This window comes from Squalius cephalus, assembly GCF_949319135.1.
Source record: "Squalius cephalus genome assembly, chromosome: 11".
NCBI classification, from domain to species: domain Eukaryota; kingdom Metazoa; phylum Chordata; class Actinopteri; order Cypriniformes; family Leuciscidae; genus Squalius; species Squalius cephalus.
This window is the reverse complement of record NC_137132.1, coordinates 11,290,340-11,311,867: the sequence shown is the minus strand read 5'-3', so window position 1 is coordinate 11,311,867 and position 21,528 is coordinate 11,290,340. Positions and strand designations below refer to the sequence as shown.

Here is a 21,528-nt window from a genome sequence, read left to right as displayed (position 1 = left end):
GCAGACCCTTGTTAACAAACTGGTCAGGTACGCAGGAGACTACAGCGCTGATAATTATACAAATAAATAAGCTTAGAGGATGCTAACGTATGGAAAAAATGCAACTGTGTTGGAAAAATCTGCAATGCACGCAATGTTTTTGGGTCACTACCTCTACTGTGTGGACTAATGCTCCCTTATTCTCAAAAAAAAGTTACTCTGTTGGTTTTATTTAGTGAATCAGAAACAAACGGTGGAGGCAGAGTAGCCTGATTCCTGAAATAAATGACTCTTGTGAATTTATTATTTTTAGAAAATCAAAATATAGGATGACCAATGTTGTGTAGTCTAATTGCAAAACAAATTACTCTTATGGGCCAGTTCTCTTGCGAGTCGATCCTTTTTAGTAAATCTAGTGAATCAAAAACCATACAGCGAGACCAGTGTACTGCCCTACAAAGGCAAAAGACCTTAACTCGCTAGAGTGTGGAACTGAGAAAAATTACTTTAAAGATTTTTAGTTGTCCCGCCAAATTAATTATAGGTAGGACACTGCAAATCTGGCAAATAGATGTTTTAGTAATGAAAATTATATACATAAAAAAATCTTGAGCTCAAACTTGACTTTTGACCACTATTTTAAAGTTACTGTACTCTGCCTTTGTATTGTCAGCAAAAAGTGAGAAGTCATGCCAAGGCAAAAGGCAGTAACTTCCACATTATCAATATTTAGTTGATGATCACCATTAACAAAATCATTATAGTAACACCTGTATAAAATATAGTGATCATGGCATTTATTTTGTATGATTTACAATTATTTATAACCATCTACTTATTGCTATCCTGTGCTTTGGTTGCATTCTGATGGCATTATTAATACATTTGACATGACAAAATACCTCCATAGATATATTAGTCCAGCATTATTGGCTCGACCGTGTTTAGGGCGGTGCTGAGGGCGGTACTGAAGGCGGTGCTGAAGGTGCCGGCGAAGTTTTGGCACTCTGCCAGCTAGATGCATGAGTGTTTCAACCAGGTCCTGTACCCGAACTGGGTGAGGCGGGCTTTAGGCTATGTTTACACGGAAACGATCTGAAGAGAAAACGCAAAAGTGCCGTTGCGTTATCACTTTTTATTATGCGCTTAGACGAGCGTTATGGGGGGAAATCTGTGTGCATATGGTGATGCGAAAGTGTGTGAAACTCGATGTAGTATGCACTCCAGGCGGCTATAAGCACTGTCTGCCACACAACAACAAGTCAGCGTGCCTGCGTACAACCGTCACTGTCTAGCAGACGTTTGCGTTTTTACCCTTTAGACGGGAATGCGACGGTGGAGCGTAATTTTAATTTTAAAGGACAGTAAAACAAAGGCAGATAACCGTACAGTCTGGTAGGTTGCATTATGTGATAGAACACAGGCACAGTAACTTCATATTGGCGCACAGCTAAACAAAGGCAGAGCACCGTAACTCAATTTGAGCGTTCCAAAACAAAGCCAAAGAGCGGTAACTGGTGTTATGGTGTTCTGCCTTGGTTTCTCATGGGCTTTTGGAAGTTACTGTTAAGACAACTATTTTCTCGAAAAAAAACAACGGAATTGAATCAAGATACTCATCCACATGATAAAGGAGGTCTCGAATGTGCCAAAAATATAAATAACTAATTTTCGACCAAAAACGAAGTTACGGTCTTTTGCCTTTGCACGGCAGTGTAGGCCTTTGCATGCCTTTTTCATGCCATGTGGGTTTATATGTTCGCTTATATTGCCTGATAAAAAAACATACTGTGAAAAACTGCATTGACAAATAGGTTTACAGCACATTTTGTTCGATTTTTTTTAGCCCGAACTGCTATAAAAAGCAGCATATGTTGTATTTTGTGCATCATTTGTCTGTAAGCATGACAAATGAGGCAATTCCTTACTAGCATCCAGGCATTACTTAAAGCCAAATATTTTTTATGATAATGTTTCACCTCGCCATTGAAATGAACTGCTTTTCCCCCACTGCATATTAGTGTGATTTCTCTTTGAGAGCATAGTTTTCTTATATTTTCTTTTCAGTAAAGTTAATAAATGACTGAGGTTTATGGCAGGTGTGCGCTAACACTGTCATGCTTAGCAGTCGTGTTATTTTCATGCCGCAGTGCTTTATTACTGTTGGTTGAATGCAGGGATTGGAGGACGTGATTCCCTCAAGGACGTTATTTTAATACCTTGTTTCGTAATGCATGTTTCCGTTGAAGAATCAGTGAGGTGTGTTTTAAAAACTCAAACTTACAGTCTTTCGATACTGTTTTTCATTATTTCCAGCCTTTATCAGACAGGGGATGTTAATAAATCAACAGAATCGAGTATGACAACAATAAAGCACTTTGCAAAAATGGAGAACGGCTTTGATTTGTGTGGCACCAGAGAGAAAAGGATTCTCAGTTGTTCACCAAATTTTGGGTGTTTTAATTTGAACATTTGTATTGTGTCGTAGCTGCACACAGTCCTCTATTGTATTATGTTTTGATTCATTATTAGCAGATCTTTTCTTGCCTGGAATACCTCTGTAATAACTTGAGACTTTACTGGAGGCCCTAATATCATACAGAAAGGAAAGGCCCTCGACTGCATGCAAATGAAGCGAGCGTGTGTGAAGTGTGTTTGAGTAATGAATTAAGGTGCAGAGGGATCTGACGCATGTCATCTTCAATGGGAAAAACAAAGGCACAGTTTCTTGTTGAATGAACAGAAGGACGGACGCAAATAAGAACACTTCAAAGAGGGCTTTAAAATCAATAACCAGAAGTTGCTTGTTTTTTCCTTTGCCACGTTGTAACATGATGCATATTTCTCAATTTATCATTGTTATTTTATCTTTTTAACTTGAGCGCCACATTTTTAGAACACAGTGTCATGAACGAGACACTGCAAAAGACGCAAGACGTGAGCGCAACGGTCAAACACATCAAACAATGGAAAAATAGAGCAGTGGATTGGAAAAAACGCATTCTGTGAACAGCCCCTGAAATGCACTCTATATAGGTTACCTCAAAGGTTCTGTCAGGCACTTCACATATAAAACCTTTTAGGGATTCCCATCATGGGATCATTTTATGGATTTAGTTTTACCGGTAATCAATTAATTTTGTTTTAATTCATTGTTTAATGCATTTTATGAATTAAGCAGCTTGTAGGGAAAAAAACACATAAAAGTAATCATTTAAGACATTTACCCTTATATAGAACCTTTTTTGGCATAAAGGGTTCTTTAAATTTTAGTTAAGAACTCTAGGGTTCTATATTGAACCACATCAAACCTTTTTTTTCCTAATAATAGTGTTGATCGGTACTTGAATTTTCAGTCTTTTTTTCAAATAAAGCTATCATTTTTTGGCTTGTTTGGGGCTTTAATGGCAGGAGCTGCATAACATTTTCTAGTTTTGTGTTCTAGAGAGATCACAGCATAAAGGGTTGAAATAAACATGAGGTTTTCTTTTTTTGGCTGACCTAAATGTGTAACACCACCATATTCTTATTCACCATCATACTCTTAGTGAAAAAGGTATGGGAGAAAAATCATAGCATCTAACTTGACTTTCCAGTGACCTCTGTGGAATTAAAGGCTGGATTTTTTTTTTTTTTTTTTTTTTTCTGCTCTCGGGTTCAGCAGTTCAAATGTTGCATGCTTGCTCAATCAAAATATCCCTGAATGCAGAATCTTTTATTATTTTTATTTTGTTTTTACAGTAGATTTCCAGTGTTGCCATTTGAGCACTGGCTCAATGAGTGGGACATCACTAATAACTTTTATGATTCCCACTAAATTATCAGCAAGCTTATATTGTGCATTTTATGAGATTCATTTATAATATATTAGGTTTGGTCTTGGCATTTGTTATGCTGCTGTTGCTGTTTCAGAGCATGTACTGGACATGCTACGTCCAATACATACACGGCACATTGCTGTGAGGAAGTATGCTGCTGCTGTACAATAGCATACATGAATTACCCGTAGCAGATCTATACAGGTGGAGCTGGGGAAGGTGGAGGGTTTCTGAAAGTGTGCTGCAACTGCTACAGCAAAAGCTGACCAAGTATTTGAAAGTTGAGCAGCAAGCTCATTGGCTGCTGATACAGCAGGAACCAATCAGATGTGTCCTACAGAGGACGATGTGAGTACAAGCATATTGAGTTAAGGATCAGCCTGTGCCATCTAGAGTTTCATGACAGAACTTTGTTTTTTCAGACCGAGATGGAATGAGAAGCTCCCATAAAAGCAAGTGATTTCTTTTAACAAGCAATACTGTGCAAGTAATCTGACATAAGATTATTCATTTAATACTAAAATATCCCTCAATGTCACCATTTGCATTTCACATGCAATGTATAATGCAGATGTGTTATGTTAATATCAATGCATTAACAATGAGATCAACACTGGTCTACCACGAATTGTAATGGTATTTTTGATGCTTAGTCATGATATGTGGGATTATTATGTACAGTATCAGTGCTTGGAAAATGCACAGATTAACAAGAACCAGGATTTCTCTGAACTGAATCTAATGACTGTTGAGTTCTGTGTTATGGGTACCATAGTTCTTGAAAATCTCTCTAATCGTTGTAGTTGAGAGATTCACAGAAATGTTTGCTTTGATAAATGGTCAATTTTTAGTTACCCTCAATGAACTCTAATGACTTTTTGAATAGTCAATTGAAGCAATAGAATACTTAATGTAGGTTTAATTGTGTCAAGCTCTTACATTATTTATCTAAAAGAAAATAATTTATCCCTTGATGTCAACCTCAAGGAGAGTGTCGCATATAAAATGTAATTGTAATAATTTTAAAAGCAATACTAAGACGCACACTGTCTGTAGTATGTGCAAATCAGATTAATACATGCCTCCAAATAATGTATTTTCCATACTGTCTCAGTAATTGCACCGTAAATAATAATAATAAAACATTCAAATCCAATCAAAATTTGTTTGTTGTGATCTTGGTGCAGTGTCTGATAAAATGATGTGATACAATGAATACAGTAAGATACAAGATATATTCATATGTATATTTTTCTTTTTATTTCTGGGAAATTTTTACTTTTAATTTTTACTTTCTAAAGATTTTCCGGGGAAGAGTCTCTAACATATTTATACTGTATATTGTTTAAATATTAACACTGCACCTATAGATTTTCATTACACTTACAGCATACCTTATTCATGTTGTAAATTTTATTGGAAACCAATGTAATATCTTGGGTATTGATTTTGACTTTATGTTGATGGAGCCTTTTAATAAAGAGTACATTTTTGCCTGCTCTTTTTTTCATGATGGGAAGTAGTTCTGCAATAACTTGCATTGCAGTATATTAAATTCATCATTGAGCATGAACATAATGTCCATACTATTCATAATTATGATATTATTACTCAAGTTTCTCTAATGTGATCATGTGGCCGTAGATAATACATGCACATGCTGGCTAATCTTAATTATATTCATGTATTATCTGAGGAATACATGATAATGTTCAACTCTTCCCTGCCTCTCTTGCAGAATGATTCCCTCCACAAGTTACGACTTCCTGGTGCGAGACCTCGTATCCGGACGAGAGTATGATCTGTGCGTTCTGGCCGTGTACGACGATGGCATGACCTCGCTGACCGCCACGCGCCAGGTGGGCTGTGTCTCATTTGTCACGGAGACCGAGTACAGCCAGTGCCAGTCGCTCCGAAGCCATTTCCTGGGCGGCACCATGATCATCATCATCGGAGGAATCATCGTGGCCTCCGTCCTCGTTTTCATCATCATCCTGATGATCCGATATAAAGTCTATAGCCATCAGGGGGCAGATTCTGGAAAGGGAACCGCCATGACGAACGTACGCTCGCAAACGAACGGGGGTCAAGCGGCGGGGCAGGTCCCACGCTCCAGCTCCAAAATCGTAGAGGGCCAGGAGGCCTCGGGAGCGGGTTTAGGGGGGGCCGCTGGGGCCACCGCTAGTTTAAAAGACTCCACTGCCATGGTGCTGGTCACAGACTCTGAGACAGCTGTGCAGATTTCAGAGATGACCTGTGAGGACATAGTCTCCCCCACACAAAGGCACCATCCCAGAACTTGTATAGAGCTCAAGAGGCGTCCTTCACTTTCCTCAAAAGAGGGTACAAGCACAACGGACACACAAGGAGGTAAGTCAAAGAAAATGTGGTAACACTTTACAAAAAGGTTACATTTGTTAAAGGGGTCATGACATGAGAGATCAAATTTGCATTGATTTTTGACATATAATAGGTACCATTAAAAAATCCTGAAAGTTTCATAGCTTAAAGGTGGCATATATTGCCCTTTTTCACAATACGTAATATAAATCTGTGGTGTCCCCAGAATGTGGCTGTGAAATTTCAGCTCAAAATACCCCCCAGATCATTTATTATAGCTTGTCAAATTTGCCCCTTTTTGGGTGTGAGCAAAAACACGCCTTTTTTTGTGTGTGTCCCTTTAAATGCAAATGAGCTGCTGCTCCCTGCCCCTGTTCAGAAGAGGGCCAATCCTTATACACGAGCTTCGGATACTATAATGACACTCATCCAAAATCTCAGAAATAGCCAGTAGCGGAGTGCAGCCTTACAGAGAGACTCAGGAAGAGGTTGCAACTTTTAGACTGAACCGGGATGTTTCTGAATGCTTAGTGGATACATTTCTGTTGTTGTTGTGGAGTTACATTGATTCAACTTTGAAACAATTCTTGCTTTGTACTGTCCAAGGTTGCGAAAGCACTCCGGCTTGAAGTGATTAGCGCACACAAGCAGGTTTTTGCTTACTGTTTCTGGGAGATTTCCGTTGATAATAAAATAAATCCACTGCTCTCTTGTCTCCTCTGAGGCTGGTACTCTAAATAGTGTTCTGTGCTCGATTGTGCAACCAACGACAGAACAGTTTGTATGCTTTGCACAAACTTTTGCCATTGCGTTAGAACTGGTTACACTGTTGTCACTTGCGAAAACCAAACCACAGTGGCGCTGTGGGTGGAAACATGCAGTTTAAGGGGCAGTAATATTATAATAAGATCCCTTTCCTATGTCAGATGGGTAGCGAAATCTGATCGGCTTATCTTTTTAAATGCTTGCAGAGAAAGGCTTACCAAAACAAAGTTACTGGGTTGTCACTTTTCACGTTTTCTGGATTGGTAGATGCACCGGGGACCTGATTATAGCACTTAAACATGGACATTTTCATGATATGTCCCCTTTAAAACATGCCCCCTTATTAAAAACAAAGCATTTATTTAATCAAGCTCCAAAAATGGCTCATTTTAATATTGCGTGATCTGTGACGCCACACAGAATGATACAGGACTTCAATGAGTATTTGCAAGATAGAGCAAGAGCAATACATAGGCGCCCTCCCACTGGCATCCAGTTGCTTGACGGCTGACATTTGCCTACACGGGATGCGAGCGTTGCGTCAAAAAGCTAATAGAACCCATTTTAATCACTGTCTACACTGGATTCAGTATACAGATGCGCGTTCAGTTTCTGACATACTCCACGCACTTGAGTCTGTCGAGAACAGGACAAAAGGAAAAGTGAAAGAGCGTTCGCTTTGACGCGTCTAGTTTCAACAGCTTGTTTGCATCTCTTTATGGACTTCAGAAAGATTCCAGAGTCATGAGCAGGTAAATGGTTTGTTTTAATGCCGTCCCAGATTGAGTTGGAGGATTAAACAGTATGTTTATTCGGAGCTTCATTATTTCTTGTCTCCATTCTTGCTTGTGTTTGGTTGTGAAATCGTGAGCTTAGAATTATAAGGTTCTATCTCCGTTTAGGGTAGTTCCGAGATATTGAGCATCAAAGTTTTTACATCCCAGCTGGCAAAACTGAGATGGAACCTTTTTATTTTATTAATAACTACTAACAACATATTTTATTACAAAAATAACACCACACAGGCATTAATAAACACCTAATGGATCAGATTATGTCAAAAACTCAATTTCGACCAAAAGTTGACCTTATAATTCTAAGCTCACGAAATGTAGTTTGTACACCAGACAGAGTTGTCGGTGATATTAAAATGTTGTGTGCTGTGCACACAAAAGCAACTAAATGGTACCCCAGACAGTTGTGAAGTGTGAGAGGTACAGCGATCCGATGACTTGGAAAATTGTGCAGTGTGTACCAGGCGATAGTTAATACAGTTTTAGGTACCAGACAACAGCAAGCACGCCAAAACCAAAGGCAAGTCGTTTGATTTAAAATGCTTAAGGTTGCTTTCAGGTAATTGCACATTCATATGACCCTTTGACAGTGTGCGTTTAACAATGCCTTGGCACTTTACAGCTGCTCGGAGTGCATATATAGACTCCTGTAATTGCCAGGAATAGAGCTATTCACTTGATTCAATGGACCACGTCTAGGTATTCCTTGAAGAGCTTTTCCTTTTGTGGAATTTGGATTTATGGGTCCAATCAGGTAATTGCAGTTTCTAGATGAATGCTCATGGAATTCAAGAGGACCTCATCCTTAAATCGTTAAATCGATAAAGACCATTCAGTCAAGAGCTGGTGATGCAGAAGGCTGAACTTCCATGATTCTCCTGATCCCGTCAGTCACTCAGACACCTAATGACCACGAATTAAATGCAATCATCAATCAACTAAGTTGGCACAGGATGTGAATTAAAATGTATTATGTCTGAAGGCGCATGATGACACAGATAGGCTCTTTAAGATCGGGGAATTTTTTTTTATTAGCTTTTTCAGTAAATGGTTATAAAAATTAGAGGCTTAACCTACATAATATTCACAGGCAACTTCAATAGATAGTAGAATACTATATGCTAGTGCATAATATGTGCTGGTTCATTTAATATTCATTTTATATGTGGTTTCTGATTAGCTTCAACCCCGTTACCACGCAAGAAAGCATATAAAGAAAAACATATGTGTGGATAATATGTGTGAATCATTTTTCTTGAATAATAGGGTTGAATTTGAGCCTGGTGTATCAAATCTATAATTTGTATAAAAAATTTGAAAACTGTATTATTATTATTGGCTGACTTTTTTTCCAAACAGTCCAAACATACACTTTTTGAGGATCTTTTTTTATATATATATAATTGGGAAAATCATGTAGTATTAGCTACACGGTATGTTTTTGGTAGTTATAAAAAAAATAGTTTTTACTACAGTGTGTGAATTGTAGTATGAGCTGATTATGTCAAATAACAAAGTCATATGAATTTAATTACTTAATGCAAATGTACAAACAGGAATTTGATACTCATATTACTTGTCATGCTCATGTGTTAATTGCATGTGTGATAATACTTTACCTAACATATCTATACGTTTTCACAGCAAAACAAAACAAAACAAAACATTGGATTCAAAAGCGCCAACATATACCTCACAGGATTGCATTTCTGTATAGCTACTGATCCAAAAATGGCATCCCACCAACACACAGTCGATAAACAACATGGAGTGATACAAAATGGCTTTGTGCATTACATAATACATCAGAGGAATCCGTGTATGGAAGAGTATGTTGTATTTACTTTCTGTTCATGTGCAACAAACAGTTTGCTGATTAGTTGAACAGCAAGAGTAGTGACAGATCTTGACATCTGAAAGACGTTTGCTTGTTGTAAATCAAAAGACTTCGTACCAGCAGAGAATTTGTTTTGGCACTACATAAGAGTCAGGATCACACTCTCTAGAATATTTGATCTTGATTGGTCAGTTGCAGCTGTATATTTGACGCTTGTCCTTGTTCTGTGATAGCAGCTTTGCTAGTCTCGTATCTCATCAATCATATTAATATTTCCCCTTGTGAATAGGATGTACACTTTAGCATACTTTTAAGAAGAGTACTTACTACGGAAATAATATACTCAAGTGCACAAGACACTTCATTGCAATGAAATGAAAATAATGTATAGTTTAAACTTACATTAAATTAAATTATTTGAAATTAACCAACTTAAGTACATCTTTATGTTATTTCATAATTACTTACTATATTCTTGGAAATATGGTTCACGTGTACTTCCAAATGTACTGACGAAAATGTATGGTAAACTATGGTGTCATATGTGTTGAAATTTGAATGTGAAGTAATATCGAATAACAAACTAAGTTAAAAGTATAATCATGTACTTTACATGTGCTCAACAAAATATTAATAAAACAATGATTTAAACTGATAAAGTAAAACTTTTAATTTGGCATTATTACGAAGTTCACATTTTAAAAGTGCACTTAAAGGAGTAGTTCACTCAGAAACGAAAATTCTGTCATAATTTTCTCACCCTCAACCTCAAGTTGTTCCAAACCTGTATGAATTTCTTTCTTCTGTTGAACGAACAACTGATGGACCCCATTGACTTCCACAGTATGGAAATAATGATAATAATAATACTATGGTCAATGGGGACCAGAAACTGTCTGGTTACCAACATTCTTCAAAATCTCCTTTTGTGTTCAGCAGAATAAAGAAATTCATACAGGTTTGGAACAACTTGAGGGTGAGTAAATGATGACAGAATATTCATGTTTAGGTGAACTATTGAACCCTTTAAGAAACAGACATGAAAGTGTACTCTCTTTAAGCACACTTAAGTGGCATTTTATTTCATTAATACTATATAATGATAATAAAAAAAAAAACATACTTTTAAGATTTGAAGTATACATTTATTATAATTAAATGCCACAAAAAGTCAAGTCTATTTATTTATTTATTGTGTATAGCCACATAACTGGGATAAAAATCAAATACTGTATCGGTATTACTACGATATTTTGATATCATATTTCACAGTTTTTTTCTGCTTCCTGATCACCTTATCAGTGTTTATCTTGTTTTCACAATCAGCTGATTGCATATTATCCCTTATTTATCTATTCTGTGACACATTATATTGCAGTTTTGGTAGTAGCGAAGATCAGCTGCACTACACCACAGACCGGCTGTTCTCCTTCACCTCCGCCAGCAGACTCCCATTTAGTGGTCTTCTGAGAGAGGCGAGAGAACGCTCTGTGCTGTCACTAGCACAGTCCTATCCATCCCTCACGGCTGTTTTTCTGTCTTCCCTAGACGCCGCAAACCCACAGGTCAGTGACGAGAAGAGGGTTCAACGAGATTGGAGCGACTTTAAAATTTGATGACTCCTTCCGCTGTCCCGCAAGAGACAGCCATCATCCCTGAAGAGTAATGCCACCTTTCTTTTTTACTTCTTCTAAAGTCATCTGCTATGTGGAATTTTATGTAGTTCATTTATTTTTGTAAATGGTCAAAACTTCGCTGTGAGAGACTGAAAACAAAGAGACTGTCCTACACATAACAAACACATTTTTTCTTTACACGGGTTCTGGCGTAGTTTCTGCAGTCCTGTCTGGTGCATATGACAGCTCTGTTTCATCTCTGTTCTGTGTAGTGTGACAGATGCACTTGTTCTCTATTCGGGTTTGTATTTCCAAAAAAAAATCTGCACTACCAGCTGAGACATCTGCTCTTCATTTGGGTTTTGAAACTGTTTTGTTTATTGTTGGCCTCTCTCTATATATCTCTCTCTCTGTTTTCAACCCATCCCAGAGCTCGCCAGGTCATCCGATTATGGGGAGAGGAATATGGGATAATTTGTCTGAACCCCTACTGGACTTTCTCCCTTGAGTGTTCACTTCTCACACTGTATTCCAAGGACTATCCAACCGTTTCCTACCGGGACATATTTGAGGACTCAATCCACTACTGCAACGAATGGAAACGGAGCACAATAATTGTTCTCCATTGCTGGCTTTTGGAACATATTGCCTTTTACATCCCCGCGGCCGGGACTGTCTATGTGTTTGCTGCCGACTTCAGCATGCATTGTTTACTGGACGGTTTGGGTTCGAGAATAACACCTCACTGGAAGGGGTGAGTATACACTTGCTCTTTTGGAAAGCGAATATTCACCTTAAATGTGTCTCTACCTGTCAGTGCAAACTGAAACATTAGAAACATTTCCTTAAAGTTGAATGGGTCTAACATTTTACTTATGAAACGTATACTATCAAGATGCAATACATCAAAATTCAATCAGTTTTCATTATTGTTCTCACTGGTTTAACAACACAAAATGTTTTGTCAATAAAATTATGTAGAATGTTGTTCTCGATAATGCTTTTGTATGTGACATAGGGCTCATTTTACACAGACATAATAGAATCCAAAGTTATTGTAATTCTTCCAATTCCATCTAGTTTTAAATAAAACAAATCAAAACAATTAAAACAACGCATAAAAAAGCCACTCTATATACCACTATATTTGTGTGTATGTGTACACATAAATACTGTATCTACAATGTAGTCAGTCTCATGTCTTTCCGAGACTCGTCCAGTCTCATGTCTTTCCGATTCCGAGCTGCCCGAGTCTGTTTTGTTACCAGCGGCACAGGAAACAACATCAGCTTTGTAATCTTGCACTCTTCTCTCCGTCGGCAAAGTGACACACACACACCCGCCTCCTCTCACTCACTCCTCTCAGTCGCTCCGGTTAAATAGTGTTTGTATTGTGCATCATTTTAGTATTCCTGCAAGTTTCGTGCTCAGACCACTGATCTACATGTATATAATTGAAGCGAACAAGCCGCCTCTCAGTCTCAAGCAGCTTGTGAGTCGTGAGTACCAAAATGAGTGGTTTACACACAAAATTATGTCAAAATGCCCAGCTTGGTCTGTGCCAATAGCCTCGTGGGCAGCGCGGCGGCAAATAGCGCAGTTATGCTTCGGGCATCCCGAGTTCGAATCTCGACTCATGGGCCTTTCCCGATCCCATCCCCTTCTCTCTCTCCAACTTTGCTTCCTGTCAACTAACTGTCCTGGCATAATAAAGGCAAAAAACGGCAATAAAAAAAAAAAAAAAATACCCATCTTGGCGAGTATTCAGTTAAACACAATCAGTTTTGGAATAGTTGAGAAAGATAACACGTTGTGTAAAAGTGTATTGGATCCGTGCATAAACTCTTAAAGTGACAGTAGTCTAATATTCCTGCTGCTTTCTGTCATGTTATTCAAAGAACAAAAGACAAAGAAAATCACTCTCTGCTCTTTACTAAATAAGTTGTGTTACTTTAATTGTAAACATTAATCTGTATTCAACTTTTACAATGAAGACTATCCAGTGTTATTTTACATTTGATTACTTTCTTACCTGAATAATAACCTACTGAGACCCACAAGAAAAATGTAATCGGTGCAGCTCTAATTTTAAAATACAAAACATTTAATTTAAATTGTAATAATATTTTGCAATATGAGCATAAGAGTCTATGTATATAGTAAGGTTTGCTCACTAAGGTTTGCTCACTCAAAAGAGATCAGAGTCAGTGATTAGGAAGCTCTCAGCTCTTGTGTTGACATTGCTGTGTCTGTCCTGAGGTTATCAGTTAATGTCTTGAACCTCAGCTTCATGTATCAGAAGCTCTACCAAAACTCATGATCACTCATGTGGAAATATAATTAACTTTTTTGTGTTGCATAATCAGTACCTTTCATCTTCAAGTATCACCTCTGACTACAAACAAATGCCAACATAAGGCCATAGTAAATGCCAAGTATGTACATTTTGCCCATTTAAGACTTGACGTCAAGCAGAGGTTATAATGGAACCATTCACAATTTACAATTTACAATTTACATTACGGTTAAGGTGACTTAACAGCATAAGTTGTTGCACAGTGGATATAAGGATTGTATTCAAACTCAGAAACAGTGCAACAAGCCTCATGAATTATTTGATCATACTGTTTTTTTATTTATTTTTTAACTGTTGCTAAAAATTCCCTCACCATTCATGCTTGGTGATGTCAGAAAAGAGGTCTGACAAAGCATGTCAAAAGAAATATACAGGATGCTGCACGCAAACCAAATGCACCAGGGAATGTTACTCAGACACTGAACAATCCATTGAAATAGCACGTCAAAAAAAAAAAAAAAAAAAAAAAAAAAGTTGGTTTATAATTTCAGAAATAATTACAAAGAATCTGCTGGTAACAATTAATTAAACGTGACATTTTGAAGTTATAGAAAGACCTACTATTTTCTTGTAAAACGTACTCTAGTGATCTCTCTTTCATTGTTCGCTACAAAAAATATTTTCTTACTCAGCATTTTTGTCTTGTTTTCCAGTACAGATATCTAAAAATTCTTAAATCAAGAGAAATTTACATGAGAAGCAAAATTAGTTAAGATATTAAGGAAATAGGAGGATATATATATATATGTGTATATTATGTGTAATATAATACTTTTTGTTTTAATACTTAATGGTTACATACTGTATTGTCAGAGAATAAACAGCACTCAAAAACTTTAGCTGTCGATTAAGTTGCAACTCTCTTGATTAAATATTGATTGAATTTGATGACACATGTGGCCTGGCTGTCTGTGACCTGAGAAAGGTGTTTGATGCCGATGTTATACGCAATCAGTGGGATTCTGTTTAAAAGTCTTCCTGTTAAAGGAGCTGACAAGGATAAATTGACAGGCCAACGATTGGCGCTTCACGTGGCTATTGATCCCAAAATCAAAGCTTCTGCTTCTTTTCCATGACTTTGAGAAACGAGAGCAGTTAAAAGTTCGAGATGCAAAGTTAAGATGGATTGAGATGTTTATTCCCCTGTTTCAATGCTTAAAGCTGTGAATCAACCCTAGCTATCAGGACTCAGGTGTCAACTGAGATTTGCCTCTGTGATACCATCTTGATTATGTAAGGGCCATTGACAAACTATCCACATAGCTATTCAGGCATCTAGCAACAATAGCTGAGAGAAAAATGAGCAATCATTTCTAATTGTTACATAAATTATACACTACTGTTTAAATGTTTGGGGGAAGTTCGTTTTTTTTAAAGAATGTAATACTTTTATTCAGCAATAATGCATACAATGCATTACACTGATCACAAATGAAGACATTTACATTGTTACAAAACATAAAATTTCAAATAAATGCTGTTCTATTCAAAGAATCCTGAAGAAAATGTATCACAACTTCCACAAAAATATCAAGCAGCACAACTGTTTTCAACATTGATAATAATAAATGTTACCTGAGCAGCAAATCAGCATAATAGAAGGATGTCTGAACGATTATGTGACACTGAAGACTGGAGTAATGATGCTAAAAAATATACATTTTCCATGACTAAGCTTTCCAACCCTGTTATTTCAGACCTTCATTTCTCAGTGGTGCATCTAAGTTGTTATATTTAAGTCCAACTGAACTGCAATTACACAGTATTTTAGTTGTTGGCACCCCTTCGCCACACTTAGCATTTCGTTTTGACTTGTCAAGCCTCATTTCTTCGCCAATTAAAAAATCATTACGTGACTAATCACTTCACCATGCCGATGACACAGCGATAAGCTCACTGAACACATTTTGCTGCCACAGACGCTTATGCAGGTTGTCCGTTTTGATTACATATTTGCCATTTAATCACAGAAATGCCATTAATACAGAAATTACACTTACAAGAGCAGTTTTACATATTGATATGTAATAATTAATTATATCGGGATCGTAAATGCAATCTCACCTCTGGTTTAGACAGTTGGCTCATGGTAAAGACCTTGAAATGTCCTTTACCAGTGTTGGATTGGATTGGAATTGGGAAAAGCATAGTTGCTGCTGTTTTAATGAGCTGTTCTTGTGATTTGTTGTTGTTGTTTTCACGGCGATGTTATCTGGCCTATGTCTGCTCACCCAGAGGGGATGTTTGCTGATACCTTAATTCTTTGTTCCACCTTCCACCTCTTTGAGATAAGTACTCCGCAATTAGTAATTACCACAACATTGTTAATCACATAGTACAGCCACGCTCCTCGAAATTAACGGTTCGTTGCTGGTTTTGTTGCTAATGTTTTGTTTCTTGGAGACCCTTCCTTTCTGGCTAATTGAAATTAGAAATGAAACATATAATGACTCACAAATTTGCCCTTTCCATGAGCCCATATGCTCCCCTCATAGGGTCAGAGAAAACGCGAATTTACTCACTGCTTAGATTAACCAGATGGATTTAAATGGTCGCCCACATTGACTTCTCCAAATGCATCTTGTTTCGTTCGGAGGAGGTCTCACTCACAAAATCCTTTCCGAATATTGCAACAGCCAGGATATAATGCCCACATTCCATGGCTTGTGATTTGAAGAAATACATTTAAAAAAAAAAATTATTTAATTTTATTTAATTTTACAAAGGACAGGTGGTTTGGAAAATTGATGGATTATTCACAATGTTAATATGTTTGTTAATTCACATTCCAATTCTTTCCTTGATTGAAGTTTTTGAAACATTCACCAAATTGAGAGTTTTCTCCAATTTTTATTTGAATGCAACCAGGTTACTGTGATGTTGATCAAGCATCTTTTCAGAGATTTCACCTAATGTTAACCTTTTCAGGATGACATATTGGCGCTATATTTTATAACCAGATAGATCAGTAAGTGCTATAATATAACAAGCTACTTGGACAAAATCTGCTTTTGTTTTTACCTAAACATATACTGATAACCACCATGATAATACAGATGACAAAATAGAAAGCGACATGATGAATCAGATAAATTATAGCCAACATTCATATATGTGACCCTGGACCACAAAACCAGTCTTATGTGTATTTTTTTTAAAACTGAGATTTATACATCATCTGAAAGCTGAATACATAAGCTTTCCATTGATGTATGGTTTGTTAGGACAATATTTGGCCGAGATACAACTATTGAAAATCTGGAATCTGAGGGTACAGAAAAATCGAAACATTGAGAAAATCGCCTTTCAAATTGTCCATTTCTATTGGCGATTGTGCTGCATCCATTCACAAAAATAAATCTTTTATATATTTAAGGTGGGAAATTTACAAAATATCTTCATGGAACATGATCTTTACTTAATATCCTAATCATTTTTGGCATAAAAGTAAAATCTATAATTTTGACCCATACCATGTTTTGTTGGCTATTGCTACAAATTTACCCGTGCAACATAAGACTGGTTTTGTGATCCAGGGTCACATATAGACAGTGTCGTACACGCAAAAAAAAAAAAAAAAAAAAAACCTTAGGGTTACACACGACACTAAAATAATAATGCACTAAACATTAACAGAAAATGCAACATAACATGGTGCATTACTGATAATAAAAATATTATGAAAATCTAAATATGTAATCATGTGATGTGTCACGCAGGGACTTCTGAGAATGTTATTTGACTGTTTTTACCATAAACATATAATTCATAGTTCACCAATTAACAGGTTTTTATTGTAGCATTTTTTTTAGTAAAAATAATAATAATTATTATTATTTACACTCAGTGTATGCAGAAAAAGATGAACATTATATGCATATACACATTCTTCCATACACATATGTGCAAGTGTATGCGTCAATTAAATAGGTTAGCATTAAAGTGATTAGATTTGAAATGGAGTTTACTTATCTCTCTCTTTTGGAAAGTGATGTGGCTGTCATTCCCCTGTGTGTCATTTGCATGACAGACTGCTGTTTTATTAAAGAGCTTTCTGTGATTTATACCCAGCTGTCATTCACTGTTTGCCCCTGGGTTTGCACAAAATCCATTGAAAGACTCCTTTATTTGATATCTAATGGTCGGCTGGATTTAATTGCAGAATCAATAGTGCTGACGAGAATCAAGGTGTGCTAATATAACTCATAATGAAAGCTATAATGGCAGCCAAACCAAGTAATACGATTCTCTGAGTGTTAAATACCGTCCTCGTTATCTGATGAAAAAGATTGGACTTGTTTACGCTAAAGTTTTCATCTACGGGTTTAGTATAGTTCTTCATCAATTTAATTTAAGCGTGGATTAGTCTTTAAAAAGTCCTCTCGATTGGCTGATTAAAAGAAATTGCACTGCCAACAGAACAAAAATAAATAAATAAAATAACATACTTTTAAATGTGTACAGTACTTTTGTTCACAAAAAAAAAAAAAAAGTATTTACTCAACCGTTCAAAAGTTTGGGGTAGGTAATTTTTTTTTTTTTTTTTTTTTTTTTTTTTTAAAGAAGTCCACCAAAGCTGAATTTATTAGATAAAAATACAGTAAACACAGTGATATTGTGAAATATTACCGCAACAAATTACTCCATCCAGTATTCAGTCACATGATCCTTCAGAAATCATTCTAATATGCTGATTTGCTGCTCAAGAGACATGTATCACTATATGTTTTGCTATTTATTTATTTAATTTTTTTTTGTGAAAATAGGATTCTTTGATGAAAAGAACAGCATTTAATTGAAGTATAAAACTTTTGTAATACTATAAGTGTATTTACTGTCATGTTTTGATTAATTTGATGCATCCTTGCTGAACAATAAGAATAAATAAATACATTTTTGACAGACCCAACACTTTTGAACAATAGAGCATATTTGAATACACTGGTGTTGACATATATATTTCAAAAATTAGGAGAAGCTTCAGGGCAATCGAAAGATATTAACAAATCTAGACTTGATTGCCGTGAATTATAAATAGATTTCGGGGCAAGCATTTGAAGAGCTGAGGGATCAAGCTTTTATGACACAATGGGATTGTAGTTTGAAGTTTATTTATCTTCTTTCTTATACTCGAAATAGTCTCTTCACCGGAACAACCGGCATGTCTTTTCTCTTTGTATTAACTCCCATGTATCTTAAGTAGTCTGTTTACGTCGTCACACTCCAAACTGAAAACATTCATTTTTCACCTAACAAGATTAAACACCGGAACCGCACGGCTTTTTCGGGGTAGGTGAGAGAAGAAAACGGCTGAGATTAAAAACAAGCAGGAACAGAAACTTCACTTAATATGCAAATGCCCGGAGCTGTTGATCTTAGCTGTGTTTGGATGATTTTGGTTGTGTGCTCGGTCTTCTATCACATCTACAGTATGCCGCGAGGCTCCAGACAGAACCATCTCGGAGGCCACATGCGGTGTGAAACATCCAGAATCTGTCTCAGAGCTGAGCACGCTTGGCTGGAGCATATGGCCGCTCTAGAGGCCAAATTCATGCCGGTGAATTTTCTTTTGTCAGGGCCGAGCTAAAAATAAATCACTCGTGACATGCTCAGATCAATATTGATGGACGTTCATTTAGGTTTTGATATGAGACTGATTGTGGTGTTTGCATGGATGGAGGTCCTTGTCCAGGTGTTGAGCTGTTAAAGGTGGTGTCGGCTAATACATTATCTGAAAGAAGCAGAAAAGGCACGGGGTCGAGTCACTGGCAGAGATTTGGTCTAATCCCGGCTGCTTTCATGGTCTCTCAAGCTTCCCAGAGCTTGGCGGCACCGTTTGCTGCTCCTGCCAACAAATTAACATTTATATCAGCTGTTCTCCCATCCAAAGGGTCCAGAAGCCCAAAGAGGAGACCACCATCATAGATTTGAGAGAATGCCAGCACTGCTGTTGATTCCTTTTGTTCCTTTATGCATATAAGATCAATATAATTTTAGATGTCACAATCTCCACTTATGAAAGCCAATTTTACCCGCTCCCTCTGGTCTTTGAAGACTTCAGACTATGAAGTTAAGCTCAGTTGACAGGATTTGTGGCATAAAGTTGGTCATAGGATAAATTTGTTTGACTATGCCCTTTCATTTTTAGCGTATGTATGTATTTATGTATGGTTTGCATGCAAGTTGAAGTAAAAGTGACAGTGTTACAGTATTCCACCATGGATATATACAGGACAGGAATATATATATACATACAGTACATACATATTTTATATATTTTAATATATTGGTGTTTTATTATATATAGGCAGTTATAATGTCTCAGATTTCAATTTCAAATAAATGCTGTTCTTTTCATCAAAGAATCACGTTTCCACAAAAATATAATAATAATAAATGTTTCTTGAGCACCAAATCAGCATTTTAGAATTAATTGTTTTTTTGTTGTTGTTTTTTTTTTTTTAAGGATCATGTGATCCTGGAGTAAATGGTTACTGGAGTAATGTATTGAAATGAAAACAGTTATTTTAAATTGTTTTTACTGTGTTATTGATCAAATGAATGTTTGGTGAGCATGATATACTTCTTTCATTTAAAACTTTTCATTTCATTTAATACTTCTTCGCATTAAATAAAACCCCAAACTTTTGGATGGCAGTATAGACAGACAGACAGACAGACAGACAGACAGACAGACAGACAGACAGACAGACAGACAGACAGACAGATAGACAGATAGATAGATAGATAGATAGATAGATAGATAGATAGATAGATAGATAGATAGATAGATAGATAGATAGATAGAATTCTCTATATTTTTCCATACAAATAAATTCACTCTGGTAATCACCGTGCCACAAATGCTGTCGATAGAGTTTAAATTGTATCGAACTGAATCATTCTTCTAAATTGTATGTTAGCTGACCTGCGAGCAGCTCCACGATGACTAGGCAAGGGCTGCAGTCTTTTCTTATCTCTTTAGACGCTTCACACCTTCTGCCAAGGGCTCTGATCTTGTTTCTCTCTCGTTTCCTCTAGATATTCATCATCCTCCTCCCATTCAGTCATGCAAACTGCACCAGTGAGAGGAAACTCAGATGGGACAAAGTAAACAGCATGTCTGTGCTTCCTGCACTTTCATCAATTTGCCCTTCTCCTCCTCCTCCTCCCCCTCATCCTCCTCCATCTCAACTGGATTTACAGTGTCATCCATGACCCTCCTGCCCAGTGAGAACTGAAACTCAAAGGACTGAAAGCAACAAACAGACGGCGGCAGCAGTCTCAAATGGGAGCACAAGTATACATGTTAATTTGTTTGGTCACTTTTTATTTTGCCATTTTCTTTTGTAACTGTACATAAATCAATTTAAGATCTTATAGTTTTGTACATGTAATTTTTATGGTGTGTGAATTTTTTTTTTTTTATAAAATAAAAGACTAGATCAATTCTAATGGTCTCATTTTAACGTGTGACATTCCTTTCAGGAATTTTCTTGTCAATGGATACACTCTCCTAACTGTTAATTTCCTCTTCCCTTTATAAACAATAAAGTTGCAGGCAATACAATTATCACTAAATATGCTAAATTATTTTCACACGTGCTAAATTTGTCAAAGCTTGAACAAGATTCTGTTTTGTCAGGTCGAGAAAGTAAACACCCACATAAATGAACACTAAAGAGCTGTACTGTAAATTACCTGAGGAAAGCTATGGCTGCATTCGAAATCACACACTTCCCTACTATAGTAGGCGTAAAACAGTATGTGACAAAAGAAATATGTCAGAATTCACAGTACTCATAAAAGAGTATGCAAAAAGTGCCCGGATGACTTTCTGCTTCCAGCGAGATTCTGAAGTGTGCATACGATGGACATAAATACTATTGGTCACCCTTTACACAGTTTGGACTGTGTCTGCTTGTTTGCAGTGCAACGAACGGTAAATGAGGAGCTCTTTTCCAAAACGCTATAAATCCATTTCAATAGTTGTCAGGAATTTTTTTTTTTTTTTTTTTTACTT

General features: G+C 36.7%; 1 protein-coding gene across 2 annotated transcripts in view; it reads left to right on the top strand.

Annotated features, from left to right (window-relative positions):
* Positions 1 to 21,080, top strand: part of LOC307166831 (leucine-rich repeat and fibronectin type III domain-containing protein 1-like protein) — a 111,188-nt gene extending 90,108 nt beyond the window's left edge. Inside the window, exons 4-8 of one of the 2 annotated variants that reach the window (XM_079885528.1) lie at positions 5,536 to 6,167; positions 11,082 to 11,195; positions 11,365 to 11,450; positions 11,580 to 11,903; positions 20,547 to 20,823. In XM_079885528.1, coding sequence (XP_079741654.1) covers positions 5,536 to 6,167; positions 11,082 to 11,149 — 700 coding nt within the window. In that variant the 3' untranslated portion in view covers positions 11,150 to 11,195; positions 11,365 to 11,450; positions 11,580 to 11,903; positions 20,547 to 20,823. Of the gene's footprint in view, positions 1 to 5,535; positions 6,168 to 11,081; positions 11,196 to 11,364; positions 11,451 to 11,579; positions 11,904 to 20,546 lie in introns of both variants that reach the window. The other variant, XM_079885527.1, reaches the window with a different exon arrangement.
* The last annotated feature ends 448 nt before the right edge of the window (positions 21,081 to 21,528 follow it).